Genomic DNA, 18,876 nt, shown 5'->3' with positions numbered 1-18,876 from the left:
GTCAGGTAGATGCCCTCAAAGGAATTAAAGTGGGGGACCCATCAAGCTCTCAGCTGCCCAACTCAATGCAAGACCTCACTCTTGTGCACCAGGTAACACAGCAGAAACCTTCAGGGATGAATGTGCTGGTCTCACAGGAGCTAGTTATTGTAGGAGACTCAGCTGTCAGGGAAATGGGAAATATATTGTACAGAAAGGATAGGTAGAATGGGACCAGGGTATGTCTGCCAAGGGCAAAAGTTGGTGATGTTGTAGAGCAGATACCTTTTAAAGGCACAAAAAGTGATATTAGCATTAGCAGAGGCATATCACCTCACAGGTGCCTACTCTCCAGGCAGTGCAATTTGCAGAACTTAAGCCTTTCTTGGTAAGAGCACCCCATTGTTCCCCCCACCAATCTTGCCCTTCTTTGTACTCTTTCTAGCAACTTTACATCCTTCCTAAAATGAGACCTGTACATAGTACTCTAGGTGTGGTCTGACTATTGCCTTGTATAACAGGATAATCACCTCCCTGTCCCTGCTAGCAAAATTCCTATATATCATTGACAAGACTCCATGACCTGCCCTGGCAGCCTGTCTGCACTGCTCAGCAAACTTCATATCCGAATTCACAATTACCCCAGGTCCTTTTCACTTTCCACTTCCCTGAGTGTAGTACCACATGGTAAGTTTCTCTTCAGTTATTGCTACCCATATGCAGTACTTTGCATTTGTCAATGTTAAACTTCAGTTGCCACTTCTCAGCCCATTTTCACAACTTATCTAGATCCAGTTGGAGTAGCATACTGTCTTTACTGTCGTTAACAACCCTGCCAACCTTTGTATCATCTGCAAACTTGGACATTAAACCCGATATACCTTCATCAATATCACTGATAAATATACAAAACAACAATGGGCCCAACACCGAACCCTGGGGCACTCCACTAATAACATTTTTCCACAAAGAGCAGTGTCCATTGATTACCACTCTCTGTCATCTCCCACTCAACCATCCCTTTATCCATTGTAGCAACTTACCCTTAATGCCACACCTCTCCAATTTGTACAGCAGTCTTTCATGTGCAACAGTATTTGGTCAGAAAAGACCTCCCTTTAACAAACCCATGCTGTGTGTCTTAACTATTACTGCTGTCTTGTCTAGATGATCTTGCAGTGGTTCATGGGTAATGATGAAGTCTAGAGTATTCTTTTCTCTAGTATTTTCCCTGACATGTTGATACAAATAGCAATCATCTAGCTGATTTAAATATTTTGTCCCCCACGTGGACAAAATATTCTAACAAATCATCAGATCATGTATGCTTAATGTCTGTGCCCAATGAAGGAAATCGCAAAACTTTACAACACTGTTCTTCCTCACCCTTCTCATAGCCCAGATCTTGCACCTTCCAACTATCACCTCTTCAGCCTACTGAAGGATGCACTCCATGGAACCCATTTTGCAGTTGAAAACCTCACATGAAAAATAATATTCTCTTTACCTTCCTTAAAATCTGATAGTCTATTGGTGACATCATTAATAGTTGCTCCTGGCAAGACATACCCTGGTCTGGTCCACCTATTCTAGTCCACCTATTCTTATTACAAAAAATACTTCCCCTTTCCCTGATAATGGAATCTCCTAATAAAATTAAATCCTTTTGAATCACAGTAGTTTGCACTTGGTTATTCTGCTCTGGGATCCAAATCAGGAGTGCATCACTTGGTAGGTTACTAGTCTTGAGTCCCTGATGAGCTCCCAGATACATTATTCTTGAAGGCAAGCACCCATTTTTTCAGTGACTCAAATTGTTCTAGCAATGCACCAAATTTTAACTTAAGATCAGTGCAATGGTGACAAAGAAAAGAATCTCAAAACGAGCTAGGATTATCCACTAAGTCGACCTTGGAATACATACCACAGGTTCTGCAAAGCATAAAATCAAGACTCACCCGGGAATCATCATCAGCTATTTCCGTTATGAGTCATGGTACCCTCTGACGAAGTGTTCAATGCAGATATTGTAATAACCATTATAAAATTTACTAATTATTAATAAAAGAAAAAAACTTTCAAAAAAAATCATATTTATAATATTAAAAAAAATCAAACTATTACAGGAAAAAAAACATGAAAATAAACTTTACAATATACCAAATAACCTTTGAAACCCTGCTCTACTTCACTAATCCTGCTCTAATCCTCTCTTTTATCTATATTTCTTTGCTGTCACTATGAAGAGCTGCAATAGGCATGTCTGCTTGCAACAAATGCCAATGTAATAATGCCAGTGTCTTCTTAAACAGTACATCACATTTGTTTGGAATCTTACTGAAGGACACTAGATTTAGCTTCAACATATTAAAAAAAAAAAAAAAATTAGGGTTCAACATTTTATCTAGCAAAGATTTATATCTTATATTCTATGATGTGCAACACTTCATTTCATTTCACACATTTCATGTATTGTTTGTTACAGTACAAATAATGACCAATTTATTTACTATAGCTGAATAATGAAATTTCAAGCAAAATTTCACAGAAATATTTTAAAAATTCTAAATATAATAATAAAGCAGGAGAATGGGGTCAAAAAATAGTCTCCTTTATAAATCCTGAGTGTTGGCAGCTATGCTGCTGGTTAAGATCAAATACCACTGCATAAGGAGTTTTCTGTGGGGGGGAAAAAAAAGGTTGGCTATGAAAAACAGACTCTTACTGGCCACAAAAGAATTTTGTGGCTAGGAAGTCGGTAAGCATCTCATGATGATTACCGAAATGTATTTTATACAGCAGAAAGAAATATGATGTGAACTGATTATTCTGTTCATATCAAAGATCCAATTTCTTGCATTTAAAACAATACAGATTTACACCATAAGCTATGGAATACAAGTATTCTAATTACAAATAAGAGTAGGTTAGGTACTTTAACCTCCATAGGCTAATAAAAGGATTTTGCTGGTAAGTAATCCTTTGATTTGTTACCAATGAAATTTGATACAGAAGAGTTTGCCATAAAACAAAAAAAAAGGTAAACTGCAGCCATTATCAACCCATTGCAGGATGGAAGCCTCCTCAACAATTCATGCTAAGGGAAATGGACCATAATCTGCCATGCTGGTCCAGTGTGAGTTGGCAGATCAACCGTATTTATCAGTCAGGGGCTTGAACCCCGATCTACTCAAAGAGCGTGTGCTACTGCACTCCTGCTCCTGACCACTCGGCTACAGAGGCCATAGTATTACTAATTCAAAAGATTAGGCTGCAAAGATTAAAAATTGTCTCCTCAGAAGACAATTTTTTTTAAGTTACAGGTTATCATCTACAGCAAAGGTCTGACAGTTTCTTTGTGTCTGACAAGATATAAATATCTGTGTTTTTCCTTTTTTTGAATAACTTTGATAGTTTTCTTTTTTTATTTACAAAAGAGGGAACCACAAACTCCATAACATATATAATACCTTAATGTATACACAGAGTTAGCTTTGCATTAGCAATTCATGCAAAATCATCAACAACCCATGGACTTCACAAGGTGTTGCAGGGTTTCCAGTGTTAGTGCTACCAATGCATCATACAATGCATTGTATGATGCACATCGTCAGGTGGATGGCATTGAATGTCGTAGCATTGAATGTCCTTTTCCAGTAGATTCCAAATGTACTCAATTGGTTGAAATCTGACACGTTTTGTAGCCATAGAAGAATTGCAAATTCACTGTCATGTTTCTGAAACCAGTTAACAACCTGCCAGGCATTGTGACATGATGCATTGTCTTGTTGATAGATGCAGGAGTTGTTTGGATACACTGTCATCATGAAGGGATGTACTTGGTCAGTGATGATAGAAAGGTAGGCATTCCCACTGATCCATTGATTAACAGAACCAAACCATAACATGGCCTCCAAGCCTGCTGAAAGCAGAGTGTATCCAAGTGCCATGGCCTCATGTTGCTTTCTCCATATGCAGATACGTCCATCAGCACAACACATTTGGAAACAGGATTCATCCAGTTTGACCAGGCAACAGATTTCCACGTGTCACTGGTATAGTGTTAGCGCTGATGGGTCCATGAAAGGCACAGTTTCTTGTCTCAGAGTGAACATGGTTACCCATGATGGCTGTCAACTGGCATAGCCTTTAAGAGCTAACATTTAGTGCACACTCACCACGGCCATCAACCACATGTGACTCTCATATATGATCTTTGGTCAGTTGCTTGACTGCTGTCAAGCCAGTCAAGGTAGACTTGAAGGGATGATCCTATTATGATCTAAATTATGATCCTAGTGTGCTTATTTCACAAGTATTCATTGCTGCATTAATAACTGTATCTTTTAGCTTCATCACGTATCTACTCGGAATAAACAAATAATGAATGATTTAGAAATGAATGACTTAGAAATGATGAATGATTAATAATAATGAATGACTTAGAAATGATGAATGATTAATAATAATGAATGACTTAGAAATGATGAATGATTAATAATAATGAATGACTTAGAAATGATGAATGATTAATAATAATGAATGACTTAGAAATGATGAAGGATTAATAATAATGAATAACTTAGAAATGATGATGAATGATTAATAATAATGAATGACTTAGAAATGATGAATGATTAATAATAATGAATGACTTAGAAATGAATAAATGTACTTTTAAAATCTGAATTTTTTTTAAATACAGTCCATTCCAGTTATTTGGGACACATCGGGACTAGTGTATTTTGGCCCGATTAAGCGGCTGCCCCAATTATCCGAAGTTTCACGTAAATAGTTAAAAATACAATGTACCCTGTCATAATCACGTTACACCGAACTCAACATAGTAAAGTACCGTTCACTATACGATGTGCAGTAAGTGCCGGTCATTGTGATCATGTTTGTGAACTGAATTTTAATTCTATTAAACAGTGATTCTTATTAGCGAAAATAGGAGGAATATTATCCACAGGCTATAAAAGCAAAGATATATTAAGCACAAATTTACCCTTTATTACCTTACCAATTAAAAAATTAAATGATACGTGAAAATCGGAAGAATATACACGATGTTTTTTTGTTGTTGTTTGTTATTTGGTTTTTAGGAGCATTAGCAACTAAGGCCATATTGCTCCAGGAAATGCGGTGGTCATTCCCTGACCTTTCCGGATCCTTCGTATTTGGTGGTGACGGGCTTGAACCCCGGTCTAATCAAGAAGCGTGTGCTACGCACTGCTGCTCCTATCCACCTGGCTACGGAGGCGTCAATATACATGATAATCAAAATAATTAATACGTACTGTAATATGTACATACGAACTAGTTGATATTTCTGTTCACTGACATTTGTGGGTGGGGGTTAAAATTTAAAACAAACGGTAAAAAGATAAGCAATCAATAACAAAGAACATGTCACACACAAATTGCAAGTAACACAATACACGCAAGTGAGAACGGAGTAACGAGTTACAAAGCTTTAAAAATAGGAATGAAGAGAAGATCTGAAAATTAATTTTTTTATATGATTGAAGATTTCATGGAAGTGTAAACACATTTTGCCATAATAACCCACAGAATTCCAGCTGTCGGTATTATCACAAATTCAGTAAGATCGACTTTACTGTCCGTTTATGATAGATTTCACTAACACAAAAGCCCAATAAACAGGTGACTGCTAATTGTTTTTATTGTTTTATGGTTGTGACCTCCAGAATTTTGACTGAACCACATGGTACCGTCGGAGACAATTGTAGGATAATCTCCAGTGCTGCAGTCTCCTGCCCCGATTAAACAGCATGCTGTCCCAATTAAGCAAAGCAAACCCTGGCTACTTTCTCGATTGGTTTATGTTTTTTAAGATTTGCCCCATATAAACGGCTACCCCGATTAACCAGTGGCCCAAATAACCGGAATCCACTGTATATGTAATTATAAGATATCTAAAATAATAAGCTATCTACTTATCTTAAATTCTCCTCCTTTGTCAAATGAAGTGTAGTGTTAAATTTACTCACTTATTTAAGTAATTCAGATTAAAACCATGTCCATCAATTGTTATATCAGAAACTGCTGTAAATTTGTGTACTGGCTGTAGTAGTGATTTGCTTGTTTGATAACACATAATAGACATTCCTCCCTTATCCCTACATTGATTCACAGAAGTAAGTATATTTGTATGATCCATCCTGAGAAAGCTATCTGCTCACTGACACATTTATTGTGTGTCCAAATTCACAAGCTGCTACAAATACTGTAAGGCCTAATTTTAACACTCTTGTACTAGCTGCCAGAATAATGAAGCTGAAAACTCCTCTTGCTTGTGCTTGCCTCAAAATATAAAATTAGACTAGCTATCACCTAGAATTGGTTACTTATCGCTGAAATTTACATAGTGATAAGCAAGCAAACTTCCTGTCTCTATTAGTAAAATCAAATCATTTATCATAAACAGTGTAACATCCCAGATAATTAGATATGAAAAATCGATACACAGTAAACCCACCTTTATCAGGTTCCTCGATGCTGCCAGCTATTATGATACTTCCAACAAATTCTATGGAATGTGAATAGACTGACTGTGAGACAAACCTGTAGTCAATCTTCAGTTCTGCCTTCCTATGAATAAAAATGCATTTATTGTTGCTACTAAATAATAAATGATTTCAAATACTGATCATCTTGAATAAATTAAACAAAAATAAAGACACAGTTTTCTCAAAGTTCAAATTTTGAATAAATGCATTCCCTTTGAACATCTCTTGCACAAAATGACTAATGGCTCTGATTAACTGATTAATACCAGTATTATATTAGCTTTTGCTTTCTGTTCCGCAATGAATAAGTAAGATCCCTTAGATTGACAAAATTGAAATTTTTGGGAATATCATGGTCCTAATTTTATGTCCTGAATTTAGTGAATAAGATTAAATTTGACCTTATGTATTAGCTTCTTTATGTCCAACAGAAGTTGGAGGAAAAGTATAGGGCATGCTCATTAAACATCAGAATTGCATGAGCTGACAACGTGCCACATTTTGTGAAATGACTGAGTCATTATATAATTGATCCATTGCTTGATATTTAATATATTGTCAAACAAAGTTTTTCCCTCCATCTGAAATGATTATGCAATAGTTCCTCCACTGAAAATTACTAATCCTACACTGCCAAGCCATTACAGGCCAATCAACACAGCTTCAACTCTGTTAAAAATCTAGAAAGAGTCCTACTACCAATCTTATCTAAGAAAATATTATCTCACATTACACTATGCTATTCCAAAGATCTATCGTTACTAATCTGCTAGCTCTTAAGTCTCGAATATTCTAAATGAGTTTGAGGCTAAGATTGAACTCACAGTTCAAACTGAGTGAATGTCTACACTGACATTCACTCAGCCATCAACAGCCTAGATATCAATGCTTTAATTAATGTGCCTGAAGATGCCTTCAGTATGTGGAAATATACTTCAGTTTCTATGATCTCTCCTGGAGTATAGATCAGTAATTTTCAGTATTGTGAACAGATCTCTCTAAACAGAACAATAATTTCAGGGGTCCCACAAGGTGCTTGTAGAACCCCTGAAATTATTGTTCTGTTTAAAGAGCAATACATCCTGCATGGTCTACTTTTCACACTTGGTCTACAGCTCTCTTAATCCCATTTCTATATTGATGAGGTGATTTTTACAAGTATGGCAATGACATTAAACTTCTCACACCTTTACCCCAATCAATAAATCCCAGAAATACAGTGGTTCAAATCAATCAGAAGCTTAATGGTTTTGCTGAATATTTAAGATGGCTTAATTTATTCCTGTACTTGGATAAAACTGTGATGATAATCTTCTCACATAGGCTAACACTAACTATACTGAAACCATCACTAGAAGCTAAAAGAATTCCTACGGTGAGTCAAAGATTTAGGTGTAGTATTTGATGCCAAATTAAGCTTTGTACAATGTATATAAATGTTTCTTAAGAAAATCAATAGTCTATGCTGGCAATCCAAACAGCACCTCCTATATGTTAAGAGAAAAAAATCACAGTTTGATACCTTAAGAAGGCTGTCTATCCATCAATATTATATGCTGCAGAGATATGGCCTTCAGCTACCCCAACCTAAATGAAACCTATTTTTGCTGCCAAATACTGTATGCTGAAATGGGCAAACAACAAACACTATCTGCCAAACAAATATTTTTACAATACTTGCCAGCCAACTAAAAATTTATAAATTAATCAACCTAATGAGTTGGAAACATCTCGTCATTACTGTAAGAATGATGACAGGGATTATATATTTGCTATCGTTCTGGGATTTACGCATGTGGCATGTGCCTCCACCTACACTTAAATCATTTCCTTCATTGAGAATAACTGCCAACCAGTTGAAAATGTGTGATAGATTTATCCCAATAGAAACTCCTCCGTATATTCAATTGCTCCTCAAACTTGATAGTGACCTTGTAAAGATGCAACTGACAGTTGTTACAGAAGACCTATTGTGGGATGGTTTACAGATATTTATGAAGCGTTCCTTTCTCAGGCTGGTAATCTGGCAAGTACGATATCTTATACAATGTAACCATGCAAATTGCATCACCCTCTTAAAGATTTCCTTAATAACTCCTCTATAGGTAAAATTATGTCATCTCAAGACACTATTACATCATAAGATAAAACCAGTGTGATATTGCATCAGCTTTTTGCAATATTAGAATGGTGTTACATCATCATTGCTTCACTTCCTATTCAGCAGTGGTATAGCATACACTCAGTTAATTTCAAAGAAGAGTATAATTGCTCTTAATAGGGAGGGCTTTCCTAGTCAACATATAGCTGCAAAAGTTGGCTGTAACCAGACTAGTGTGCCAGGGTTACTTAAAAAGAAGTGCAAGTCCGGAAATGCCAAAAGAAAATCTGGAACTGGATTGAAATGGAAAAGTACTGCAGCACAAGACAGAGTTGAAGTGTTTATGATGCCTCCATCATTGTTGTATATGTGGAACATATATAAAATCCACGTGGAAAGAACATAATGGGGTAAGTGCAAGTAATAGAACTGTCTGAAGAAGACTTGTGATGAGCAGTCCGAAAGAATATCAGCTTCATAAGATGCCATTATTGACAATATCCATGAGGATAAAAGCAACTGACTTGGTCTAAAGAATGTGCTATTTGAATGTCCAAATTTAAGCTCCACAGAGTGGATAGTAAATGCTATATTTGGCATAGATCTAACAAAGATTATCACCCTGACTATAGTCAATCAAAAGTAAAGTTTCCATTGGGTCAGATAGTTTGGGGATGAATAATCAGCAAAGGAATGGACAGAATACATTTTGCAAATGGTACTGTTAATGGAGATTACCACATAAAAATTTTAAAGGTGACTTCTGCCCATCGCCAGAGACATATTTCAAGGAGCAGGAAATTGTGTTTACTCTGTACCTTGCCACACTGCACATAAAATTAGCACAACACTACATAATCATTTAACACAATTTCTAGTATACTAATTTTAACTTTCAAACACTGACTGTTTTATCGGGTTCTGTTTATCTTTAGGTAAAGAAATGCACGTAAGACTACATTATCATTATCATGGCCTGGAAACTGTCCTGATCTGAACCCAAATGAAAACTGTTGGAGTGTTATGTGTGAGAAAATTGCAGCCAAAAAACCACCAAGAAAGATAACATTGCAAGAAATCATTATTCATGTCTGATCCAGTGAAATAAGCAGCAATTATACCACGAATCTGATACACACCATGTCAGACAGGTGCAAAGTGTTAATTAAAGTTTATGGTGGGCTAAAAAAATATCCACTATCAATTCCTTAAATGCTGATTTCCAGGTAATTCTCCAGTGGGGCAAAGGTAACTTAGTTGATTTCAATCTTTCTAAAACTCAGTCCTGTCTTATATCTCATAAAAAGAATTCTTCTGCGCCTATGCTTATCTTTGATACTCGGATTTCTAGGCAAGATCATATAACTCTATTGGGAATTACCCTGACTTAAATCCCTCTTAGCATAAGCACTTACAAACATTGATTTCTCTGCATCTAAAAAACTGGATTTTCTCTTTTGCTCTCGGCATTACTTTTCTTCCAAACAACTGTTCACTCTGTACAAATTGCAAATTGCCCTACCATGGAATACTGTTCCCACATCTGGGGCAGCGCTCCTAAAACCTCTCTCAGGCTTCTAGAGTCCAGTCAAAAGAGTGCAGTTAGGTTAATTAATGACTCATCTCTGACAGAGTCTCTATACTCTGTGTCCCCTAGACATTCTGTTTCAGCTGCCTGCCTTTTCTATAGATACCTCCATGGGCACTGTTCTTCTGAATTGGCTTCTATAATTCTCGCTTTCTTCCAAAGCAGTCCGAACACATGCCACAACCAATCAACATCCTTTTACTGAACTTCAAACTCACAGAACCAACTTTTCTCCTTCCTCATTTATTCATTCAACTTCTGTTTTCTGGAACAACCTTCCTTCATATGTATTTCCTGAAAATTACAATCTATAGAAGTTTAAGTCTAATGTCAACAAATATCTTCTTTCATCTTCTCAACCTGCAACCCATGCATGGTTATAAGCATGCATGGGTTGCAGGTTGCATGGTTATAACCATGCATGGTTATAAGCATGCATGGTTATAAGCATGCATGGGCGGCATTTCTCAGGAACGTAACCCCCGCTATTCGCGGGGGTTACGTTCCTGAGAAATGCCGCGAATACCGAAAACGCGAATACTGAGTTATGGCTCCCATAGTAATAAAGGGGTTCCGTTCCAAAGTATGAAATATATAAGAAAAACTAGTCTAAAATTTTGTCTGTGTAGGTATTATATGTACCTTCATAATATGACTATGTACATAGACAGTACATAGTGAAATGCAAGCATATGGCATTGAAATGAAAATAAGAAACAATTTAATATTAAATGTAATATTTATTAGAAATTTCAAACAAATCTTTCAAACCAGCGTCTTTGCTAGCTAAAAAACCTATCCCGCCAGTGCTATCACCAGTTTCGCTAAGGAGTTTCGCTTTCGATAAGGAGTTTTGCGTTTTCACGAATGATGAGTGAAGTTAACGGAATTTTATTTTGAGTTTGGTCTTCTACCCACAAATTTAAAGCCTTTTCCATTTTTTCTAATTTAACATCACGAGTTACAGAGCAAATTTTTGAAGCAATTAGCGCGTTTTCACGGACACTACGGCGGATTTTTTCTTCCGATTTCTTGATTGATCGTACCGTTGACTCATTGATTTTTATAATGTTTTGCCACTGAGGAGACACTTTCACCATTAGAAATTTTATCTAATAACTCAATTTTATTCGCCAATGTCATCACCTTCTTTGATATTTTCACATTTCTCTTGCTATTCGTAGTCATATTTTTGTAGGGGTTAGAAAGAACTTGTCCACAATAAAGTCACATTCTTCTGTTAACACACTCGAAAAAGTCTGTTTTACACTGCAAAACGGTAGATTTATTACTTTTGTAAGCATATCAATTTATAAATTTATTCAATTTATAAGCATATAAATTAAAAGCAAACGACGAAACCTTCCATAACAAGCGCATAACACATACTGAACAAGGATTAGTGAGAAACATTCACGCTCGCGATTTTGTCACCCCTCTCCCCCACCCACTGAGTGCTGTTTTGACCGGGAAAGATCATTTTAGCCACGCCCATGTTTTTTTTTATGGCGGAAAATATTCACGGCACTTTAAAATCCACATTTTTTAGGTTTCATTTTATATTAAATCGGCGATCGCGAATACAGATACCGCGAATAGTGGGGGTTTACTGTATAGTTTTCTGCTATCCATCTCTTCATCCAAAAACACCTCTAGTACTGATTCATCTGCTTGGCTGGTCGCTTTTGTCTCCATTTGTTATTCAGTTGACTTCTGGTTTATGACATTATGTTTTTCTTGAGGGACTTTCATTTCTGAGTGTTTTGCACTGGGAGGTACAAACAGTGGTGCATTGGTGAGTTTCTCTTGATGTTTTGTTTGGAATGTTATAATTTTCTCCTGATGTTTTGTTTGGGATGTTATAATTTTCTCCTGATGCTTTGGTTGGGATATGATTTTCTCTTGATGTTTTGGCTGGGATATTATGATTTCCTCCTGATGTTTTGGCTAGGATGTTATGATTTCCTCCTGATGTTTTGGCTGAGATGTTATAAGTAGTGCTCATGCCCAATCTGAAATGGATTTCTTTGGAGGAATTGTGAAATCTGTTTGAGTCTCTATCATATGCCAATTTCTTATGACCTGTGCATAGGAAGGTCTGTTTAAAATAGTGAGGTTATTGTTGTTAGTTGTTTGCAAATCAGTTTCTGTGGCCATAATGCACCTCCCAAAGTTTTGCATTTTCTACTCTGATCTCTTGCAATTGCCGTTCAAATTAATGCCCTATTAGAAATTATTCACAACGTATTTAATGGAGAGAGGGAGTTTGATTGTATACATCGATTTACAGTGACTTTTTTCTTTTTATATCTGATTATAAAAGCCTATTAATTTTAGATAGTGGAAAACCTCTTGTATATTATTTTCTCCACTTAAAATGCTTTTCAGAGTAGGAGCGTCTTGAATTTTAGTTACGGATTTAAAGGCTGTTTTTCTTTTGTTTGTAAAGGCTGGACAGTCTAGTAACAAAGGTTTAACTATTTGTTGTACATGGCACTGATTACATTGAAGCAGTTCTTCAGCCAGCCCTAAGTAGATAGGAATGAGTAAGATATGTATGTCCTATCCTTAACCTGGCAAGGATTACTCCTTTTCTTATATCTCTTTTGCTGGACTTCCACTTCTTTATATCTGGCTTAATTTGATAGAGTTTATTATAAGTTTGCTCGCTCCATATTTTTTGCCATTGTTCCCTGCTGTTCATTTTGATGTTATGCCTATATTCTGTATATGGTACTTTGGTGGTTGAAGAAAGGGTGCCTGTTGCCGTTTTTGCTGCATGGTCAGCTTCTTCGTTCCCTTTAATTCCTGTATGTCCAGGGATCCAACAAAAGATTATGTTTTGTTTTCTTTTAAGGAGCTTGTTCAGAGTTGCTTGAATTTGTCTTAGAGTTAGATGGAGATTCTTTGTGTTGCATGGTATTGTTTGAATTACACTGAGGGAGTCTGTGAAGATCAGACTATGGGGTAACTTTTGGCACCATATTCAGTCTATTGCTAACTTCATTGCCTGTAGTTCAGCTGTAAATATGCTGCATTCTGTTTGGGAGAACTTGGGTTATAGTAGTATCACAGAAAACTGCTGCCGCACCTACTTTTGTATCAGTTTTCAATCCATCGGTATGTATTTGTGTATAGTGTGGATATTTTTCTAAATAGACAGCATGTAGTAGTTGAAAGCTGTTTCCTGGTAGGGAATTTCTTTGCCAGTTAAGGAAGTAGATACACAGAATGGTAATACTGTATCTCAAGGAGGTCTTAGTGCATTTTGTATGGCAGCTAGATTGTTGAAATCAAGAGACCAAATTGGAAGTAGCTCCTTGATCCGTATGTGTCCTGGTTTATTTGCTGTTGGAAGTACTCTGTACAAATGTTCCCATATTGGTGCATATAATGTTTTGTACACAGGATGATTTGAAATACACTTTATTTTAGCTGCATAAGATAGTAGGAGTTCTTGTCTTCTGAGGTGGAGTGGTGGTTCATAGGCTTCAGCATAGAGACTTTGAACTGGAGAAGTACGATACACTCCTAGGACTATATGTAGTGCATTATGGTGTAAAGGGTCCAACCCTCTTAAGATCTTGCAGAGCTGTAAACTGGTGGCCCGTAATCGAGTCTGGATCTTATGAAGGTGATAACAAAGTGATAAAGATGTAACAAAGTGTACCTGTCTGCTCCCCATGTTGTTGTAGATATAACTTTCAGAATATTCAATTTCTTTAGACAGTTTGTTCTAAGATATTTTATGTGATCTAAAAAGGTCAGTTTCTTATCAAGGATTAGTCCAAGAAAAATTGTGCTGGATGTTATTGGGATTAGTTGTTCTCCGAGCTTTAGTTCTGGGTCTGGGTTTATTTTCCGACAAAAGTGTATTCCAACTGTCTTTTGTTTAGAGAGTTGAAAGCCATTGTTTTGGGTCCATGCTATTACTTTATTAATTGTTGTTTGCAGTTGATGCTCTATTGTTCACATATTTTGGAGTGACAAGAAATTCTGAAATTGTCAAAATAAAGTGCTGCATCTAAGGCACTTGGTATTTGTTTAGCTGTTGAGTTGATTTTTATGGCAAACAGGGTAACACTGAGTACTAATCCAAGAAGAACTGAGTACTAGTTCTTCTTGTATAAAAACCTGTGATAGTGTGGTTAATATCCTAACTTGGAAAGTTCGTTGTTTCAAATAATTATGGATATATATTGGAAGATGTCCTCTCATCCCAAAGTTATAAATGTCTAAGTATTCCATATCACCATGCTGTTTCGTATGCCTTTTCTATATCAAAAAATATCATTATTAGATGTTGTTTTCTGCTTTTATCATTAAGTCTAGAGTGCACCTGTTTTTTTTGAAACCACATTGAGCTGTATTTAGTAAGTTATGGGTGTCTAAAAACCACATTAGTCAGGCATTTACCATTTTCTCAAGTATCTTTCCACGGCAGCTAGTTAAGGCTATTGGGCGATAGTGATTCGGATTTGTGGGATCTTTATCAGGTTTCGGAAAGGCTAAGACTATTGCGTGGCACCACTGATTTGGAAAGGAATTTTCTAGGTATATCCTGTTATACAAGAAGAGCAACAATAACAATGATTTCTCATCCAACTGTTGTACCATCTCATATACTATTTCATCTGGACCCGCTGCACTTTGTCTCGTCCCTGAAATGGCTTTATGACGTTCTCTGAGAGTGTAAGGTTGGTTATAGGATTCGTTACTTTTACTAGAGAAATTCAATTTATATGTTTCTGTATTTGCTTTATGTTTTTGGAAAGCTGGTTGATAGGAGCTACTGCTTGGTATTTTTTCAAAGGCTCTACCAAGAGCATTAACTATGTCTTCAGGCTTTGTTATATCTTTTCCATTCCATTTTATAAAAGGAGGACAAATTCTTTGGTATTTGTTACTTATTTTATTCATTTTGTCCCAAACATTCTGACTGTCTGTTTTTTTGTAATTGTAGATGCGAAACGAATCCAAGATTCTTTCTTATGTATCTTAGTAATGCATCTGACATTTGCCCTTGCCTTTTTGAATTGTATCAGGTTAGCTGTGGTAGGGTTTTTCGGAAATTATTCTATGCCTTGATTTTCTCTCGTTTAGCTAGAGTACATTCATAGTTCCACCATAGCTTTGGATGTATGGGAAACTTTTAAGAAGTTTTTGGTATTGTTAGTTCTGCTGCATGGAGGAGTTTATCAGTTACATATTTCACTGCAGAGTCAGCTGAAATCTGTTGTATTTGTTGTTCTTCTAATATGGCCAGCTGCTTATATCTTGCCCAGTTTGCTTTATCTAATCTCCACTTGGGAGTTCTTTCCGGTTGACAAGGGATCAGTTTGTTTGAAGTAATCTTTACTCGAAAATGATCACTACCCAGTGGATCATTGTGAACTGCCCACTCCAGTAGTGGGTATAATGATGGAGTGTATATAGAAAGGTCTATTGCTGTACTAGTTCTTGTGGGTAGATGTATATACGTGGGTGTCCCATCATTTAGAGCAAGGGTGGCCAACTTAATTTGTGGTGTGATCTACTTTTTTCTTCAAAATGTGCTGCGATCTACCATCTTCAAGAATTTCATTGCGCATGGTTAAAAAAGTTAACCAACACATATTGAAAAATGTTTTTAAATTTAAATACAATTCAGGATTCTTATTTTAAATTCATACGTATTTAAATTTTTAATTTATGCAAAGTTTGTGTCTTCATCTCATCTGCTAAGCTTTCAAAATCTGGAACATACTGTAACAAGGCCAACCGTAAAGAAGCTTCAGTATGCAAGTCCGCAAGAGTAGAGCAATTCTTTGTCTTTGGTTTTTTTTTCAAATACGAAAAGGCTGATTCACATAAATATGTGGAACCAAAACAGAAATTTAAAAGCTCACTGCATTTTTTTACATTTGGGTACTTTTCTCAGTAAACATATTTCCATAAGTCTTTTTTCTGATGATCTGGCTTTTAAGAAGATATCATTTCGCAATGTAATAATTTCATTTTCAAGTAATATTTTCTCCATGTGAAAAATTCCAGCAGATTTTTTTCTACAATTTGTTTCATATCTAAGTCGACATTAAATGGATAAGAAATATATTGAACGATGTCTTCAATTGTTTCAAAATCATCCACAACTTTCTCACTATTAAATTCAAAAACAGGAAATTTTTGCAAATGAACTTGCATATTTTCAAAATGATAGAATTTTTTTTCTTTGGAATTCTTAGCCATTGCCAAAAATTGATATTTATATGAAGAAATATTACTAATTGTGTCACCCACATTTTTATTTTTCTTGTAATTCCAAATTCAGATCACTTAATTTACTGATAAAATCTGCCAAAAAAACCAGATCACACAACCACTCCGTATCTTGTAGCTGCTGATAATCATCTCCCCTTTGATCAACAAATTTTTTAATTTCATTCAGCAAATTTCGAAATCTCTGTAGAAACTTACTCCGACTCAGCCACCTCACATCTGTGTGTAGTATCAGATCTGGTTCATTTTCATCAAGTTGCATTTTGAAAAGTCTCCTTTGAAGAGATTGTCCTCTGATGGAATTCACGACTTTGAAAGCTATGTCAATAACACTTAGTATTTAATCTTTTGCTTATCATCCACTAACAAGTGTTGGTGGATGATACAGTGGTAACAAAAAATCTGGGAATTAACCATCCTTTTGGCACAATGTGATGAATCCATTAAGATGCCCTGTCATTGCTTTGGCTCCATCTGTTGTTATTGATACAAGCTTAAATAGTGGTAATTTAATTTTTTCAATAAAAATTTTTGAATGCGTTAAATATATCAAGACCTCTAGTTCTTTCTTTTAACAAAACCATACCCAGCAGTTCTTCTCTAGTGGCAGAATCATCGAATAAAAATTATGAATTTTATATGAATAAATTTTATTCGTATAAAATTCGTAATCTATTTTTTTATACATTTAAAATTCGTTGCGATCGACATAAATTAAAGCCACGATCGACTGGTAGATTGCGATCAACTTGTTGGCCAGCCCTGATTTAGAGTATAAGATTGAGCTTATCTAGTAGTTTTTCTATAATTTGACCTCTTTTATTTATGTTTTCATTTCCCCATAGAGGATGATGGCCATTCATATCTCCCATGATAAATAAAGGAGGTGGTAGTTGGACTACCAGGTCTTCTAAATCTGTATAGCTTATATCTTGGTTTGGTGGCAGGTACATGGAGGTGATTGTTATATGAAAGTGTACTGCAATACATACTGCTATGACCTCTAGATTAATCTGCAAGGGAACCTGTTGGGTAGGTATATTGGAGTTTACTAAGATTACTACTCCCCCATGTGCTGTACTGTTGGTAATCCTGTCCTTTCTGTATATATTGTAATGTTTTAGTGTTATTTCATTCTGAGGTTTAAGATGTTGCAAACATAGACTAATCGAACTGTACTGTGATATGAGATCGTGGATATCTTCAAAATTGCTGCGGAATCCTCTGCAGTTCCAGTGTAAAAATGTATTCATTACTTGGTTTTGTTAGTACTTTCAGCTTGTTTTCTTGAGGTTGTTGCCTTTGGGTTCTGTTTTTTGTCTTCCTTTTCTGGGGAAGTGTGGCTTTCTGGTATCCATCTCTTCTTCTTCTGCAAAAATTTCTAGTATTGTTTCATCTGTCTGATTCTTTTCTTCTACTTCCATGTTGTCCATTTTATTCCCATTTACTTCAATGGTTCTATCTTGTTTTGTGGATTTGGTAGTTTCTCTAGTTGGTGGTATCGTATTTATTGCCTGTTCTGGGTTTTGTTTTGGTTTTGGGTCAGTGAGCTGTGAATGTGCCCAATCTGAAAGGATTTTTTTGGTGGGATCGTTACTTCTGTCTGCATTTCTATTGTTTTATAAGTTTGTGTTACTTATGTTATTTGTTCTTTGTGGTTGTATTGTTCTTTTAGCTTCTTGATATGTTACATTGTTTTCTACTTTATATTTCTGTATTCTCTTTTCTGTCTTCCACTCTTCACATTCCTTCGAGTAGGCATTATGTTCTCCTTTGCAGTTGGGATATCTTGAATTTTGTGCTGTACAGTCTTGTTGTGTATGTTCTCGTGACCCGCATTTTGCACAGACAGCGAAACTCTGCATACTGCCTGAGAGTGTCCGTACTTCTGACACTTAAAACATTGGACAGGGTTTGGGATGTATGGTTTCAGTGGGCAGTTTAGGTATCCAGCTTTTACAGTTTTTAGGGTGTTATAAGGTCAGAATTATATTCCTTGTTGGGATAATTTTGCCATCTCTTAATTGTTATTCATTTGACTTGAATAATCCCTTGATCTTTCAGCTCTTCTTGGATTTCTACTTCAGGAACATTGAGGAGGTCCCATTCTGTAACTACTGCTTTTGAGGTATTCAGGATGGAATGCGGAGTAACTGTTATTGGAATATCTCCAAACATTTTTGCTTTCATTAAATGCTCTGCTTGTTTTTGGTTTGTCATCTCTACTAATAGATCCCCTGATTTTAGTCTTCTGACTGTTTTAGGGAAACTAGCTATGCTTTCGAGAGTTTTTTTGGATTCAAAATGGTGACAAATGTCCGATGGGTTGTTGATTCTTGGAATGAATAATTAAGAACAGCGGTGCAACTAGAGGGAGCATTTCTGTCTTTTGTTGTTTAGCTGTACCTGAACCCATT

The 18,876-nt window shown here is 36.0% G+C and overlaps 1 protein-coding gene across 1 annotated transcript in view; it reads right to left on the bottom strand.

Annotated features, from left to right (window-relative positions):
- The window catches only part of LOC150081798 (axotactin-like), a 638,696-nt gene that overhangs the window by 449,100 nt on the left and 170,720 nt on the right, over nucleotides 1–18,876 (bottom strand). The window contains exon 11 of the mRNA XM_090378896.1: nucleotides 6,482–6,594. Within this exon, the coding sequence (XP_090235022.1) occupies nucleotides 6,482–6,594 (113 nt within the window). The remainder of the gene's footprint in view (nucleotides 1–6,481; nucleotides 6,595–18,876) is intronic.

The sequence above is a fragment of the Mastigoproctus giganteus genome, chromosome 8, assembly GCF_048544385.1.
Source record: "Mastigoproctus giganteus isolate SK-2022 chromosome 8, ASM4854438v1, whole genome shotgun sequence".
In the NCBI taxonomy this organism is placed as follows: domain Eukaryota; kingdom Metazoa; phylum Arthropoda; class Arachnida; order Uropygi; family Thelyphonidae; genus Mastigoproctus; species Mastigoproctus giganteus.
Note: the sequence above shows the minus strand (reverse complement) of the source record. Positions and strands in the feature narration are given on the sequence as shown.